At 42.1% G+C, this 17,732-nt stretch overlaps 1 protein-coding gene across 2 annotated transcripts; it reads left to right on the top strand.

The window, feature by feature from the left end:
• The first annotated feature begins 598 nt into the window (after positions 1 to 598).
• LOC114766894 (neuronal acetylcholine receptor subunit alpha-7) lies at positions 599 to 17,185 on the top strand. Of its 2 annotated transcripts, XM_028958242.1 has the most exons (10): positions 599 to 806; positions 3,552 to 3,691; positions 5,364 to 5,408; positions 7,723 to 7,832; positions 9,788 to 9,867; positions 10,845 to 11,012; positions 12,270 to 12,464; positions 14,258 to 14,344; positions 14,794 to 14,903; positions 15,752 to 17,185. In XM_028958242.1, the coding sequence occupies exons 1-10, from the start codon at positions 617 to 619 to the stop codon at positions 16,295 to 16,297; spliced, it is 1,671 nt and encodes a 556-aa protein (XP_028814075.1). In that variant the 5' UTR covers positions 599 to 616; the 3' UTR covers positions 16,298 to 17,185. The 2 variants fall into 2 exon arrangements, with proteins under 2 accessions (XP_028814075.1, XP_028814076.1); XM_028958243.1 differs by lacking the exon at positions 5,364 to 5,408.
• Positions 17,186 to 17,732: the final 547 nt, after the last annotated feature.

Here is a 17,732-nt window from a genome sequence, read left to right as displayed (position 1 = left end):
GGTGTGAGTCTCTCTTTATGTATGAAATGCATCATCAGAATCTTGCTGGCTCAGCATTATCAGCCGAGACATAATGACCATTAATAATAATATAACACCATTATATATTAAACATTGTTAGTTAGCGTTTCATAGTAAGATGTATTGAATAGTAATGGAGTATACAGCATTGTATGACATCATTCATTTGGCATACAGCTCTACGAGTTTAAAGTTAAAATGAATAAAGGGAAACTGAAGTCGAACTTTCGTGATTGGCTCGGGGGGGAATAATCTCTCCAGACGATGTTGGTCGGCTTCTTCATTTACTTAATGGCGGCTGTGAAGCTAAATTACGCGGAACTGCGAGATTCCAACTCAGGACCCACGCGGCGATACAAGAACGCATAGGAACCGTGGGGGGGGGGGGGGTGTTAGTGAGAGAGAGGTGTGTGTGTTTGTTAGTGGGAGTGAGAGAGAGAGAGAGAGGTGTGTATGTGTGTTAGTGAGAGAGAGAGGTGTGTGTGTGTGTGTGTTAGTGAGAGAGAGAGAGAGAGAGAGAGGTGTGTATGTGTGTTAGTGAGAGAGAGAGAGGTGTGTGTTAGTGAGAGAGAGAGAGAGAGAGAGAGAGAGACTGATGCTCGGTGGCTGGACGGGTTACCGCTGCCGCCGCCGCAGCTGTCGCCTGTCGCCCCGAAAGACACCCTCTCGTCCGAAACCGTGGAGCAGACGACACCCCCATCCCGCCAGTTCAGCCAGCGCAGCCCGCCTGGAGACGATGGGAGGTCGGACCCTGTACCTCCTCACCACCGCGGTGCTGCTCCGAGGTAGGAAACCTGCGTCCAACTTACAAACTCTCCTGGCAGTTTATTCATCGAATCTTTTATTGTATTAATATTCATATAATAAAGCATGCTTTTTTACATTGTACATTTATATTGTATACATTATCTTAGATAGGTGCGTGTGTTAAAAACCAGTCTGATCCTGGTTCAAAGCAAACTCCCCAAAACTCTGACTGGGCGCTTTTTATAAAACTGATGAGGTATCAACACAGTTCTCGATGTATTCCGGTTATCTATATATGAAATACTCTTAATAATCTCAGCAACCAAAATGATAATGAGTAATTCACTGTAGTAATTTTTTATTATTCAAGTGTTTCTTTAAAAAAAACTTTTTTTGTAATTGCAGCAATTTAATGGTTAGTTTTGTAATAAATAGTTTGTTCTCTTCTGTCTATGCTATTTCTGTGGCACAGTATACGCGTCATTTGCATATTACACACATCGTGTGAATCGTGTCTGAGTCGGGGAGATGTTCCCAGGGCTGTCGTGTTGCATGCGGGGCGGAGGAGGTGACATTATCGCTGTTGTACAGGGTGACACTTTCCTCCATTTGTCTGTCGATACCTGTCCGCTTGAACGTGGACCCACGCGGCGCACTGAACGTGGAACAACAAAGGATGCTTCGCTCTTCCTTTGGTCCAAGTGCCTTTTTTTTTTACAGCCCGTTTGTCTCCAGACTGCTTTCTCCTTCAGATGCTGGAATCATTTTTTTTTGGGGCTTTTGAGGTGTGACCTGGGTGACCTGGCCATCCGTGCACCGTGTCAATAGAGATTGAGCCTCTGATAACAAAGTAAATTATGGCTGCCCAAAGAGCCAAAGCCAGTCTTGGAAGAGGACACTTTAGCCATCAATGGAAACAGCATTTCACGCAGCACCATAAACCTCTCCGGTCCCCCCGCCAATCAGATCCAAGCCTTTCCTGGGTGCCTGCAATTCGAGGCAGTTCTGGCCTTTCCTACGTCTTTTCTCCCTGAAGATGGGACGGTGGGGGACACCATTTGAGATTTCCAGATCAATATGGTTGGACACCTCAGCTTTGTAATCCTTCTTTTGTCTGCGATCGGCTTGTAATTTAAAAAAAGAGCTTCCCTCTGCCCGCCTGAGGGGGATTCAGTGTTTCTGTTGGTAACCTTGAATGAATTTTATTCATTTATTACAGATAGCTTTCGGGGTTGCACATCAATCGGACAGCAAATAGGACTGGTCATAAATAATAATAGTAGCTCAGTTGTTTTAGAATTTTTAATTACAATCACTGCTCAAAAAATAAAGGGAACACAAAATATGACATCTGAATGAATGATCTGAATGAATAAAATATACTTATTAAATACTTTGTTCTTTATATAGTTGAATTTGCTGACAACAAAATCAAAAAAGTATTGATGGAAATCAAATTTCTCAACCCCTGGAGGTCTGGATTTGGAGTCACACTCAAAGTTAAAGTGGAAAAACACACTACAGGCGGATCTGACTTTGATGTAACGTCCTTAAAACAAGTCAAAATGAAGCTCAGTAGTGTGTGGCCTCCACGTTGCTGTAGGACCTCCCTATGACGCCTGGGCATGCTCCTGATGAGGTGGTGCATGGTCTGCTGGAGGATCTCCTCCCAGACCTGGACTAAAGCATCCGCCATCTCCTGGACAGTCTGTGGTGCAACACGGCCTTGGTGGATGGAGCGAGACATGATGTCCCAAACGTGCTCAATTGGATTCAGGCCGGGGGAACGGGCGGGCCAGGTCATAGCATCAATGCCTTCGTCTTGCAGGAACTGCTGACACGCATGAGGTCAAGCATTGTCTTGTATTAGGAGGAACCCAGGACTCACAAGGGGTCTGAGGATCTCATGTCAGTTCCTCCCTGCACAAAGGTGGACGTAGCGGTCCTGCTGCTTTGTTGTTGTTGGTCTGTGGTCACCACCTGCAGAACCGCGCCTTTATTGGGGACGTCTTGCTAATTGCCTGTAATTTCCATCTGTTGTCTATTCCATTTGCACAACAGAATGTGAAATTGACTGTGGACAGTTTGATCTCACAGAAGTGTGATTGACTTGGAGTTACATTGAGTTCTTTAAATGTTCTCTTTATTATTATAATTTTTTTCGTATTTCTCATTTCATTCTTCATACTTAGCAACTTGCAACATCACTAGTATGGAAGGTAAAGACGCCACGACTGGTACATTTTCTAATTAATTCTGCGTTATGATGCCATTATCAAACGCGTGACAAAGTGCATGCTCACGTTTTGAAGGTGGCTTTATGTATACGCTGATTTGTGCTTGTTCTTCCTGTATGTGACGGAGCTGTTTGATCTAAATTCATTCCGTGAACTTTATTAGCCATGCCACTTTATTATTTTACACAAACAGAGCAAACCAATTTCAAAACTTGACCGTTATTATAAGTTATTGATTGCTTTCTGTTCAAAATAATGAGCTTTTTGTATTACCTATTTATTATTTGTGTAGCTCATTCATTTTCTATGCAATTTTGGCTCGTAGCCCCTTATTGTCTGCGTCCTACAAACCTTCACACCGTTAAATTTAACGGTTGGTTTGGTTCCAAAAACATCCTAATTTAGCAAAGCACAGAGGTTGTAACATTATATTATTTTGTTGGTTTAGCACATGAATGTAATGTCACAAAATAACTGTCAGCTGTGCTATAAGTGTGTGTTTGTGTGTGTGCATTTATAATGATTTTTTCTGGATTTTTCTCTCAGTGTCTCTGCAGGGCGAGCACCAGCGCAGACTCTACCGGGACCTGATGAAGAACTACAACCCCCTGGAGCGGCCCGTCTACAACGACTCGCACTCCCTCACCGTGCGCTTCAGCTTCAGCCTCATGCAGATCATGGACGTTGTGAGTCACTGGTCCAAACAGCGATGCCCGAGTATCATTTGCCTATTTCAGTGCGATAGTTGTGTCAGCGCTGTAACGTTACACAGCCTGGATGTGATTCAAAAGTCTATTGACCTGGACATGCCGGCCTGGACATGCCGGATCCACCACCATCGCAGATTTGGTGGTGGATCCGTGAAAACTCTGCACTCTTCGTTAACTGCTAATCAGAAAGATAACACAAATGTGGAGTGGAATGAGATAAATGATTTTAGCTGCACTATATAAGACTAATTTTAAATACAGTTATGTTTTGAACTGGGATGCCATAGCAACGATTGGCAGCCCTCATACACCCTTTTTCCCCATTCAGGACATCCCATCAATACATGACACACACAGAGTAGAGCGAGGCTCTTCTTCCTCCATTAACCTTCGTTCTACATACCTCTTGATCAAACCTGATCTCTGTTATGGTCATCTTGGTACCATGGGACCACTACCAAACCAAGTGTGTAGATAAATGAGGATTCTGACTGGCAAGCTAGTGCATGTGGAGGGTTATGACCCGAACTGGTCCTGGCACTCTGAGCCACGTTTTCCTGCCGTCTTTGTGTCCATCGTGTGCCTGAGTTATCACTGTATCATGAATGTCTCTGTTCTGTCACCCGATGAGTTGTCCCTGCTCTGTCTTCTGTTTTGTGATTAAATCCCTGTTTTTTTTGTTTTTTTTTAATTGTGCATTTGAGTCTTTCCTGCTCTGCACCACCACCAACTGTTTTGGATGCTTCATGCATGATTTTGTGTGCGTTTGTGTGTGCTCATCATGCTGAGGTGCTGAACAGGCCGACAGGATTAATGAGTTTGCCCCCCCCCCCCTGTCTGGACCTCACAACAGGAGTCTCTCGAGTGCAAATATCGCACGTGTCCATATCAAACCATACAGTGTTCTCCTGCAGACAGCTCTGAACATCAGCCATGAAGCGTCCTCACATTCTCCGTGTCTCTGTGGTCCTTTAAGTAAAACTTTGCAGCCGTCAGCTCATGATTCTGCTTCCTTCACGGTTTTAACTCACTGGCATCTGCACACCTCAGCTGTACTTTTTTACCCCTTTTTATAATCAGCACAAACTCTCAAAACCGTACATTTCCTGTAGTGCTAATGTATTTTTTTTTTGTAGTGAATTCCATATTTTGGTGTACATACCAATGAGCACTTTATTTATTACATTTTACAACCAGTTGACCTTAAAATCTAGAATTATTTACTGCTCTTCTTGCTTTAAACTGAATGTATTTTATTGAAACTGAAAGTAATTTTTTTGTCATTGAGAAACACAGCAGCACAGCACACGGTGACACAACGAAATGTGTCCTCTGCTTTAAACCATCCCCCTTGGTGAGCAGTGGGCAGCCATGACAGGCGCCCGGGGAGCAGTGTGTGGGGACGGTTCCCTGAGCGTCAGTGGCACCTTGGCGGTTCAGTATTTGAACAAGCAACCCTTCGATTATGAGTCCACTTCCTTGTAAAGCAAAGTCCAGTATGAGTAATGAACAACAATGAAGCCACTGATGCATTGTGGGATTATGGTTGTCTACACCTGTGCCGTGGTATCCCACGTGACCATGCACAATATACAGATATGTTTCATAGCCTGAATTGTGTTGTAAATTAGATTATTTTTTTCTTCAGGATGAGAAGAATCAAGTTCTAACAACAAACATTTGGTTGCAACTGGTGAGTAGTTCACATAATTCAGTCTAATTCTTCAGAGAGAAAGAAAATGATCCTCTTCCCTTGATCTCCTCGTAGCAGTTCATGTTTCCATGACAACTGTAACTCATATGAATGTGCTGTTCTCAGAGTGAATTAATAGTGTCGTTTTGGGACATGGTCAGAGTGCATTAAACAAAATATGATTTTCACTCTGATGTGATCTTCGTGGTCTTCCTGTCAACCTTTCCCTGTCTACATTAACAAACTGAAGCCTCAGGAACAGTTGATCCTCCCTGATAAAACCAAACTCCATGTGTACTACTGTATTACTGTATTAGTAATTATGAGAGTGTTCAGGGGTTAAAAAATCTAAATGTCTGAGAGTGCATATGTGACTGCTCTGTAAAACTGTATGGTAATATTTCCGAACAAAAACAAAATTCATTGTGCTGTTTTCACTTGTGTGTCAGTGAGTTGTTAATGAGTGGTTACGACCATCATAATAAAAAATCTGTTTTTTTTTGTGCAGAATTCTGTCTTGCAGAAAAAAAGGTTACTCTTCATAACTGTTCAGAACCTTGACAGGGATTTTGAATCATTGACAATTTTATAATGAAGAAATGAAATGATTTGTTATGAAGGAAATGTTAATGTGTATAAATAACTGTTTAAAGATTGAGTCTAATGCCTTAGACCCAGTTATCTGGGTAGAATTTGAATTTGACTGTAGTGGGTTTCCAGATCCGTAATAAATTTGTCTGTTAACACACTGCATGCTTCACTGACGCACTCCTACTTGTGGGTCAGAAGCACTTATTAAATACAAAGCGACTTTTCAGTCCCAGACTCAAAACCAGTTCCTCATAGAAGATCTATGGGGACAGAACCTTTTAATGACTGGAATGACTTTGGAATGACTGAAGCTGATTCTTTCAAAGATACAATTGAAAACCCTGGTCTTTGAATGTTTTTGCATTCATTTTAGTGTTGTGTCTGAGTTTTATGGGTATATGATCTTAGTTCATAAATCGGAAGAGGTATTTCATTTACAGCATTTATCAAATAATTTAACAAATATGGTAATATAAGCCGCTTTAAAAATGCTTTCTTTCTTACTTTCGTGCTTTCAAGACCAAGACTCCAGTCTATCATGCTATTATATGGTAAAGTGAATAACACGATTTCAGAATGGCCGCTGGTCTGTGGCTTCGCAGAAAAACCCGTTCAGTCGTGCAGCATATGCAGCAGTCGGAGACAGTAGCTCAAATTTAATTATGTTCTTATCTGTCACCCTTAGAAGTGCAATGAGAAATCCCACCATTCCCACGCTCATTACAAACTTGTGCTAGAGCAAAAATGAAGGCCCCCTAATCCATTCTAATCTTTCATGTGCTCTGTTCTTCTGCGGAGGTTATTTTATCCCCAGAGCGAATCCTCACATTCATGTAGCCTTTCTTTCCGGCTCAGCCTGGAGAACTCCTTTTGCCTAATTGGTATTCCACACTCAGCAAATCATCTGCCTTTCCCGTTGTTTTCCGTAACTGATCCATCTGGGTTGTTTTCTGGGGGAAGTTATCTCTTTGGGCCTTAAGCAAATTGTATTCTTCAAATGTCAACTATCTACAGGCTTTAGTCCATTAGCAACGGCGATGTTATTAGCTGTTAAAAACACAAAAGGGTCTGTCTTAATGACTCAAATTCTTTTGATGTTGGAACAACAACACATGAAGGTTATCCTGTGGGTTCTTGGAAGTCAGTACACACATAACTTGTTAGATGGCTGTCATAATAGTAAAGACTTATAACAATAAAGAACTGTTGTTTATTCCTGGAGTATTATGAAGCATTAGTATTAGTAGCTTGACTCATGTTATCCTATCACAGCATATTTGTTCATATTCAAATGATTTCTATGAAGGGCTGGGCGGCATCGCAGCAATGCTATCAGGAGGACGGTGACCTCATAAGAACGCTCCCAGTTTTGGACCAGTACACCCACAGGCTTTTTCCAGCACAGAGTAATTTAATCAAACATTTCCTAGCATCTCAGTAAAAGTGCATTAAGCATACCTGAACAATGTCAGGCCATGGTAATGACCCCTGTGCCAGATGCCGGTAGATTTTAATTAGCTCTAGACAGAGGATATGAGCCCGGATTGTAGGGCATTTCATTGTGGCCGACAGTGTGTCACTGTGCTAGGAATGTAATTCAGCTAAATGAATTTATGTTTTAATGAGCTTTAATTCATGTGCGCAGGGTGAAAAAAAAACGAGCTGTATATATGCTCTGTTGTTTCCGTGTTAACCTCCCGTTTGCCTGTGTTTGTCCCCTCAGTACTGGAACGATTACTACCTGCAGTGGAACACCTCTGAATACCCCGGGGTGACCAATGTGAGGTTTCCTGACAATCAGATCTGGAGGCCAGATATTCTTCTGTATAACAGGTCTGTAGAGACACCCAGGGTGCAGGGTTGGGGGCTCTTTGTCTTCAAATGTTCAAGGACAGTCAGTGTTGGTTTTCAAAAATGTCCATTCGTCTGCAGGATGTTCTGATATAGACTGAACATTTACTTTACCAAAGCCGCTCTAAACACATTAGTCAAAATATTGATTTCAAATACAGAGCATGGCTCAAATGAAAGTGAAAAGCTTTCTATAGGTCTTTCATTTCTATATAATCATTCTTCCTTCTACTACGTCTTGAGGTTCTTCGATACACAGACCACAAGGAAATCATCCCACACTGGCCCTAGATAAGTATTTTTACACTAAAAGGCTTTCAAATCAAAATTAACAAGAACACAGATACCGTAACAGGGATTTAAACTGAGAATTTTATTTCTTGCCTGATATAGGTTTCCAGATTCTGAAGAGTTCATGGTCATGGTCTTTGACACGTTTTTTTGGTTAAATGATGCGCCAAATCAGACAAATCAGTGCTCAGGACACTTCTCCGGCAAAGCCATGCTGTTGTAATAGCTGCAGTATGTAGTTTGAAATACACAAGGTCTGAAATAGAAGTGCGTAACAATTTTTTTACGCACTCTTTCACAGATTTGAGAGCCTCTGGTCATCTCTGCTTCTGAGAGCCTCTCTAAGACATCCCTTTAATAATTAATTATGTTATAGACCTGATATCAATTAACCGTTGAACCTTTAAACTACATTAGCTATATTCTGTTGTGACTAAAATATTGCCTTATGTGATTTGAAAGTCTTTTAGTTTTCATTTTATTAAAATGTTTGAATTCAGGTTGTATCTCCGTGATTGAGAAATTAGGCCATCCCATACAGCAGTGCCCTCTTTTTAGCTTTGCGGATGAACACTGTGACATTTGGGGTCAGTGTCTTAGTACTTGTAGACTTTTTGGAGACTTAATTAAATCGAGTTTGCAGATATGAAATCATGGCAGGTGAAAGCGATCCAGGTTGTCATTCAGTGCATCATGGCTGAACATCACATCAGTTTGTGGTCAGTGTTAGCCAACTTCTGATTTATTTAGGCATCGATTGTTTGATTAATTATGTATACAGTAAATGCATTGTTTATTTGGAATGTTTGTTTAAATCTCATTAGCTAAGACATGATTAAATAATTCATTTGCAAGGGCCAGTATCGTTCATTGATTTAAAATGGTAATTGTGTTCTTTAGTGAATTGAAGTGATTGTTGTTGTGAAACACTGTAGCACAGCACACGGTGACACAACAAAATGTGTCCTCTGCATTTAACCATCACCCTTGGTGAGCAGTGGGCAGCCATGACAGGCGACATTGACCAGACGCATTTTTTTTTTTTTGCAATATTGTGTGCTGTGGGATTGTGAGATAATTCAGATGGATGGAAGCTGATGATGTGCAGTGACGGGTCTGAATATCCTGTGAGTCTGCTCAATGTCAGGACATGATTACTTTCCGTTAGCGTTTTCTGGGAGGAAGCTGAGGCTGCTGTCTTCACGCCGCCATGTCCATTTGTCCGATTTCATCTTTTAAGTTTGGGTAAAAGCGTCTCTGGCACAAGTCCTGTGTGCTGTTGGCTAGGTGCAGTGCTGGATGAGACTGATTTGCGCTGCCTTCACTCTGGGTGTGACAGCCCTTCGCAGCCAGAGCCCTTTATGGTCTTGTTTTGAACACCACAGTCACAAAGTTACACTCAAAAAAATTATCTGTTGGGTTAATTTAATTCAATTATGACACCTATTTTCACACATTTGAATCATGCTATTGAAACAAATAGGACTATTTGCCTGCCTTAGTTTCAAATAGCATAATTCAAATGTGTAAAAATGGAAATAGGTGTCATAATTGAATTAAATTAACTCTACAAATAATTTTTTGAGTGTATGTGATTATGTGTATATCTGTATATAAAGTGTAACTGCTAATCTTTTAACTCACAGTGCTGATGAAAGATTTGATGCAACTTTTCACACCAATGTTCTGGTCAACTCCACCGGGGACTGCCAGTACCTGCCTCCAGGTAAAATGCTGGACTTTTCACCACGCAGTAGTTTCCATTTATTCCATTTAAACAGCTTTAGTGCAGGCAGTGTGGGGGGAGAGACATTGTTCTGCATCTGTCACTAAATCAGCTTTATGACCTTTAAGAATGTCTAGAACTTGCATTGATTGACCCGACAGTTATGAACAAGGTCAGGACTGTAGTGGATGGGGGCTGGTGATGTCTGTCCCTACTGTGCTCTTACAGCCAGGCCTGACCAGGTCTCTTATTAAAACCAGCCGACTCCTTGGGGCTTAGCCCTGCCCCAGTACCGTCACACTGCCACCCAGGGACCTCCCGGCAGTCCAGCCGAATCGGAGCACCCGTCAGAGGTGTTGATTACCAGGGTACACCGTGACAGTCCTTTTTAGAGCTGAGTGTGCAGAAAAAAACAACGGGCCTTGACTGACAGAAATCAATATGGCCTCATAGAGCAGTATCACAGTGGACACCATAAATTTATGGGTGACGGGACAAGAGAGGGGGTGGCGGGCAAAATGCAAAATGCTGCAGACAGCAGCTGCCAGCCCCCGGCCCATCTCTCCAGTTGGCCAGCCACAAAGATCCAGAAGCTTCTTAATGCATGGCGAAGCCATCTAGCATAGTGGCAATGGCTGTGGGTGCGGGGACAGGCGTAAACACTTTGCAGGCGCACCGTGATTAGGAACCAATTGGATTCCCAGACATCTGTCTTGTGTAGGATTCAGTGTATAAATCAGGCAAAAGCCCCGCAGTCTTCCTACCGCTTCTTCTTTCCCACTACGAAGCTTTCATTTGCCTCACGCTTTTTTTCAAATACAAAGCCCTGAATGCCAGCGGAAATTAAACTTCCTCTGCTTTTGCCTTTTCCTCCACCTGATCTTCTTGCTTCAGTGCCCTCCATTCACATTTTGCATTTATTTCATCCAAAGAATTTCTGTTGCTAAAAACAAGTTTTCATACATTTTCCTGCCTAGGAATCTTTAAAAGCACCTGCTACATTGATGTGCGCTGGTTTCCCTTTGACGTCCAGCGCTGTGACCTCAAATTTGGCTCCTGGACCTATGGAGGCTGGTCGCTGGACCTGCAGATGTTCGAGGCGGATGTGACCGGATATATAGCCAACGGCGAGTGGGATCTAGTCGGTAGGTCTGTTTCCAATCATGCACATCCCATTTGTTGTTTAAAAAAAAACAATATGATTAACTTTCCATTAACTTGCACAGTACAAAGAGGGAATGCTCGAGGCTAGATCTTCTTTTTCTGCTCAGATACATCTGTGCCATCCCAAAAGTCACAGTCCTAACATCTCATGAAAGCAAATGATCACATTAACTTTCTGCTTCTGTTCAAGTGCACTTTAAAAACCCCCAGCGTAGGCACACCGCCTCAGAGGGGGGGCCAAATCTATTGCTGTGGTGGTGTCAGTGGGGGAGTGGACCGATCGCCCTGCAGGAGAGACGGGATCTCACATGACGGCGCAAACCCTGTCCGGAAGGAATGCACAATTGTGCAGCGAAGCATGGCGACTGACGACTGACATTCTGATTCTCAAGCATCTGCTTCCCTCCCCCCATTTTTCCAAAGTCAATTTTTAATAACAAATAAGCAGAAAATGTTTTGAGTTCAAGATCCTTTAACATCCTTCAAGTGTTTTAGAGAATTTGTTACATTATGAATGTTACTGTTATATTGATTGGACTCTATTATGGAGATCCATTCCATCGAAACCTTTATAATGGGTTCTGCGGTGAATAAAAATGAAACATAAATTCATAATAAAGGCCACCAGATTCTGAGCAGATGTCCTTCAGCTTTCAGCTAAACTGGAATCCATTATTGCCATCTGAACATCACTGAGACATTCTCAACAAATGTTTGTCGTCCTTGGTTTCTTTTTTATGAACCTGGATCCTACACCAGGCTGCTATGGGACAATAATGCTTTCTGCAGATCAGGGCTGCCTCCATCAGCTGGAATGCTGGAGGCTTAGTTCGAGGGGTAATGAGGAGTGGACTGCTGTTCCCAGGTCCTTGGGGAGATTAAGCACCTCAATTTGCTGCGGAAAGTCAGAGACAAAGAGCAAGAGTGCGTACCCCAGGGACAGCCACAGCCAATGGGCCGTGGAAGCTTCACTTAATTGAAAATCATGAGGGAATGTGTATTCAAATTATGCATAAGAAAAATCTAAGCAATATAAATCTTTAAGATGATCCAAAGGTTTGGTTTATTTGGAATAAAAACCTGCCTGGACACCCCAATCTGTACGTGTTTGAGCAGACCGTCTGTGTTTGAACTGATCTTATCTGATATTTCAATGTATCAGCACACGTTTGAATCCAGACTGTCTCCGGTTGAGATCGATCTGTCTGCTCTGTCTGTGCACGTTTGTTTCCATGCAGAAGTCCCTGGCCGGAGGAATGAGAGGTTCTATGACTGCTGCAAGGAACCCTACCCTGACGTGACTTTCACGGTGGTGATGCGGCGACGCACCCTGTACTACGGCCTGAACCTCCTCATCCCCTGCGTCCTTATTTCCACCCTAGCCCTGCTGGTCTTCCTGCTGCCTGCCGATTCTGGGGAGAAGATCTCTCTGGGTGAGAACGAATGAAATGAAATGGATTTTAAGCCTTAGTGTTCCAAAATAAAAACATTTGTATAGTTTTATATCTGGGGCCCTGTGGCATATATCTTGTACGTCATTTTTTGTACAATAAGATCTTAACATGTACTGTATGTCTTCAATATTCTGCATATACATATCTGAACAGAATGTCCTGAGAACATATGAAGTTTCCATTAGATACAGGACAGCAGGTTTTACATCACCAGGGTTCGGAGAGGGGCTGCCAATGGCTTCCCTGCTTGTGTAATGTGCTGAGCCTAAGAAGCGAGTTCAAGAGGGAACAGGAAAAATTGCTAAATTTGCCTAATTGATCGAGCCAGAATTAGAAAGTCGTCAGCGTGTGTGTTGGCTGCCCAGGGCTGGAGTTGCTGAGTGATGGTCAGCGATCGATGCTTGCTGTAAACAAAGCAACTTCAGCCCACCATTTCTTCCACAGCACAGGCACCCTGCACTTAAACTGCTTCACATTTTACCACAGGACACATTTCAGAGCTCGTACCTCCGTAAGACTTCAGTAGGGTGCCATTCTCATTTATGTTAAACGTACCTATGAGTGTCTTTAACTCCCTTAACCCCCTGAGGATGAATGCAACAGAAAATCACTGTATTCTCCTCATGCTTGGATTCCAGGAGATCATTGATTGGCCGAGTTCATTAAAAACTTTGGGATGTTTCCCGGGATTCACAGACTGCTGTTATTGTTATTGCCTGGCAGGAAGAGGATTAATGCACTCTGTAAAGACTGAGATTATGGCAGGAACTGGGTTTGGAATGGTATTCTACATGAACATAGAAACCCTGATAAGTGAAGTTGTTTTATGCCCTGAAAACGGTTGATTGCCTGCTTTGTTTTACTGGATTTAGTTTCAGGTCACTGATTCTGAATATGATCCAGTGCTCTATACTCACGTAAATTGCAAAAAGGGAAATTTAGTTTTGACCTGCATTGATGTAGTAATGCTCTTAGTTCTTAAACTGTGGTTCGCATCTGAGTCCATATTCACACTGGGCCCTGGGGCCAAAATGGTGTATGAAGTGAAAGTGATTAGATGTCACATGGGACACGCCACAGCACAGAATCTAGTGCACACAACGAAATGTTTCCTCTGCATTTAACCATCACTCTTGGTGAGCAGTGGGCAGCCATGACAGGTGTCCGGGGAGCAGTGTATGGGGATGGTCCTTTGCTCACCTTGGCAGGTTGGCATTCGATCGGCAACCTTCTGGTTAAAAGGGTTAAAAGCAGAGGACACATTTTGTTGTGCTGTGCTGTGTATCACAATGACAATCCCTTCACTTTCAACTTCAAATTCTTTTTTTTTAGCAGTCGACTTCCCACCATAATGAGTTTGTATACAAGCCCTTGATGCAAGTCATTCAGCACTATATTAATTATCAACAGCATGACACAGTAAATATTTATGACAAGGTGACACCTGGGACCCTGGGCTAACTGCTCCTGCTGCCCTCTTCCCCCTGTGTGCCACGCCTGGTAGTTATTATTCTTTATATCCTCACTGTAGCACAGTTAATATCCTCATTTGCTGTGTGCTTGATGACCGTATTGACTTTGGCTGACAGTCGATAATAAATAATATTCATGTTAGGGATAAAATTGCCTCCTGTGTAAACTAGTTAAATAGTCCACTCCATGGCAGTACGCGAACAGCCAAAGCGTTTTCGGACGCGCTACTTGGTGTAAAAAATGTTTAAGAACCACTGCCCTACTGTGCAATTCATTCGATACTGTTTTTGGTCCCACAGGAATCACGGTGCTGCTGTCCCTGACTGTCTTCATGCTGCTGGTGGCAGAGATCATGCCAGCCACCTCAGACTCTGTGCCACTAATAGGCGAGTTCTGTTAACTCCTGCTAGTGTCAGACTGGTCAGCACTGACCCAGTGTTTTGATGAGAAGGCATGAGAAGGAGTTGAGGAGGCAGAAAGGCACCCGATGACCTTCGATGGCCTCCGATCTCCGAATATCAGATCTCCTTTATTTGATATTCTGCAGTTTATCAGGATCAGTTGAGTTTCTTTGAGTGCAGACCATTATTTGCCAGGGCCATTTAGAATGAAGCAGATGGGATTTTTATTAACGTTTAGTGGTTGTTTAAATCAAGATTCTCTGTTTTAATGAGCCTTTGAAAAGTATCCATGGGCACTGTTACAATTATTTCAAGCTTTTAAATCGTTGCTATAATTTTGAAATAAATTAAATTATGTTTTTCTTCAATACAATTGAATAAGCATTTCTGCTTTTGGCAGTTTTTAAGCCAGTATTTTCTGTCCCATTTCTCAGCCCAGTACTTTGCTACCACCATGGTCATCGTTGGCCTGTCCGTCATCGCTACGGTGTTGGTTCTGCAGTACCATCATCATGATCCTGATGGAGGCAAGATGCCAAAGTGGGTGAGTGAAAGCTTTTCCTGCAGAAACCCCATGAAATCCCATTAAGCTCCTGAAGGTTAAAATATTCTCCTTAGCTGAGTGCTATGGTGGTGGGTGGCCATCATGTTGGTGTGAGCTGAATTGAAATTGAAGAGCTGTTATTGCCCAGGCTTGAAGGACATACGGTATTGTGGCCCTAAGTCACAATTCTGCCACTCAGCAGAGTTTAAGGCAGGTTGAGGTGTAAGAATTCAGTAATGTTCATTCATGCTTCTATCAAGCTTTCAGTCATACTGACCAGTCTGGTCATTTAATATTATACCACATCCTACCTTGCATTTTGATTGGCTGAGATTCAAGCCTATTGTTGGTTGTTATTTAATAGCCTAAATGTTAGCTAGAAGTAGAAATGACATTTTCTTAATCTACATATTCAGACAAATGCCGAATTGTTGGAAATATGAAAGTTGGAACAAACATCAACATAAAGAAGTTATATGATGCAATATATGATATGAAGATATTATGTATTAAAATTTCATGTTGGATATGTAGCTTAGAAACTGAAAAAGTTGTCTGACATTTATTATATATGTTAGTATGTAATAAATGTAAGTTATGTATATAATTATGTATGTTTATATATAAATTACATAAAATATACTCCAGTGTTAACATGTGAACTAAATTGAAAACCAACCCTGATATTATCTGGCCATTATGACATGCAAAGACTTTTGTAATCTAACTGAACAAAATTATAAATTATAAATATATTGTAGAATGTTTTCAATTACAACAGCCATTAATCAAATAACCAATAATTACTCTTTAACACAATTTGAAGTAATTTATATGAATTTCTCTAGATCCGTGTGGTTCTTCTTAATTGGTGTGCATGGTTCCTACGCATGAAGCGTCCGGGTGAAGAGAGGGTCCACCTGGCCTGCAACAACAGCCAGCGGCGCAGCAGCATATCCAGCGTGGAGCTCAATGTCAGCCAGGGAACACTGCAGACTGCGGCTGGGAACATGCTCTACATCGGCTTCAGAGGGATGGAGAGGGTGCACTACACCACCTCTCCAGACTCCGGGGTGCTGTGCAGCCGGCTGGTTGGGGGTGAGGGTGACGAGAAGGTGCTGCTGCCCGGGGCGACCATGCCTTCATTGGGGGGCAGCAGAGGAACCACGGAGCCAGACTTGGCCAAGATCCTGGATGAAGTGCGATACATTGCTGAGCGCTTTCGGAGCCAGGATGAAGATGAGGCCATCTGCAGCGAGTGGAAGTTCGCAGCCGCGGTCATCGACCGCCTCTGCCTCATGGCCTTCTCAGTATTCACCATACTCTGCACAATTGGCATCCTCATGTCTGCACCCAATTTTGTGGAGGCCATTTCCAAAGATTTCTTTGCCTGAATGGACATGATAATTGGACTTTTATATTTGAGTACAAATTGCACACACTCTCACACACATGGCGTGTCACACAAAAAATATACTGAAAAATGATCTTTTCTAGTATTCTGTCAAACGTAATGACTGTATGTGAATAGTAAGTATTTGAGTTTGTACTTTATTGAGATTTGTATTTGTATATTGATGTGTGTGTACTGTATGCCCCGTAAGTCATTGTTTCAAATGGCCATATATCCAGATATATACATATGTTCTCACATCCACAGTTATTGTTGGTAACAATAGTTGTACTTCTAGTTATATTACATTCACTAACATGTAGCTTTAAGAATCCCAAGCACCATAACAATATCCTTTTCTTCTATGTTTCCACCACTAAATATAGAGCTTTGGGTAAAATGCCAAGTATGCATTTAAACTGGTGCATCCTGGCAAAATAGAAAAGCTGGTATGAATTATAATACATATATTACAACAGAATAAAAACTGCCATTATACTTCAAAGGGCATTCCCTCAATTTCTATGGCATTGTGAAATTGTATTAAAGGTATTCATTTTTTAGAGATGGACACCATGTAGTATGTGCATTGTTTTACATTTTAAGTGCTGTTTTCTACATATGTGTGCACTTCTGGTTGTTATTTTTATTGAGAAAGACATGACCACGAAAGCAGAGGTATGTGCTACGGAAGCCATGTTTTCACCAAGCAGGATTTCGGGATGCCCCCAGGGACGCCCATCACTCCATATTTATAAAGCATATAATCTGTATATAACATTCATAGTTTCCTATATGTTCTGTAGTGGATGGTTAATGTTCATCATCTTTGTCTGAAGATGTTCCTTCACAATCCCTTCAGAGGGGCATGAAAAGTTGGTCCTCTTCACATTCCCAAATTCACTTTTTTTTGGCTCATGCACTCATGCGCAGCAATTTTAGTGAGTGCCTTCAAATAAATGTATTTTTCTAGATGTAAGAATAACTGGATTTTTTCTTGTGTCTTCTTCTTTATTCTATCGCAGAGGATCTGTTTTTTTTTCTTCACTCAGACAGCAATGTTGTGTGCCTTCAACCTTTTAGTATACATAAATGTTGCTGCTGGGAGACATTCAGAGGATTCAACGTCGATTACATGGTACCATGTGGCACTATATCATAGAATGCAATTTCCCTAAATTGCTGCATTTTTTAATTATTCCTGTGACTTTACAACTTCTCTAAGTCCTGAAACACCACCTTGTAAAATCATTTTAGGCATCTCTCCCACTCGCTCCCACCTCGCTCTCAGAATGCAACTCGGAAAAATTGATTAGAAATGCATGGCAGGGATGTGACCACGAGGTCCACAAAATGAGCTGCTGTTAGCAGCCGATGGAGCGGTGCAGGAGCAAGGTCAAAGACATCATTTTCCCATATCAAAGGCGAGATCGCAG

The sequence above is a fragment of the Denticeps clupeoides genome, chromosome 17 (genome assembly GCF_900700375.1).
Source record: "Denticeps clupeoides chromosome 17, fDenClu1.1, whole genome shotgun sequence".
NCBI lineage: Eukaryota > Metazoa > Chordata > Actinopteri > Clupeiformes > Denticipitidae > Denticeps > Denticeps clupeoides.
The sequence above is the reverse complement of the archived record's forward strand: the minus strand, read 5'-3'. Positions and strand labels throughout refer to the sequence as shown.

Excerpts from the sequence above, each read along its gene's own strand:
- LOC114766894 (XM_028958242.1), top strand. The coding sequence starts at position 617 with ATGCTCGGTGGCTGGACGGGTTACCGCTGCCGCCGCCGCAGCTGTCGC. Across the intron at positions 12,465-14,257 it reads TGGGGAGAAGATCTCTCTGG|GAATCACGGTGCTGCTGTCC; the intron begins GTGAGAACGAAT and ends TTGGTCCCACAG. Across the intron at positions 14,345-14,793 it reads AGACTCTGTGCCACTAATAG|CCCAGTACTTTGCTACCACC; the intron begins GCGAGTTCTGTT and ends CCCATTTCTCAG.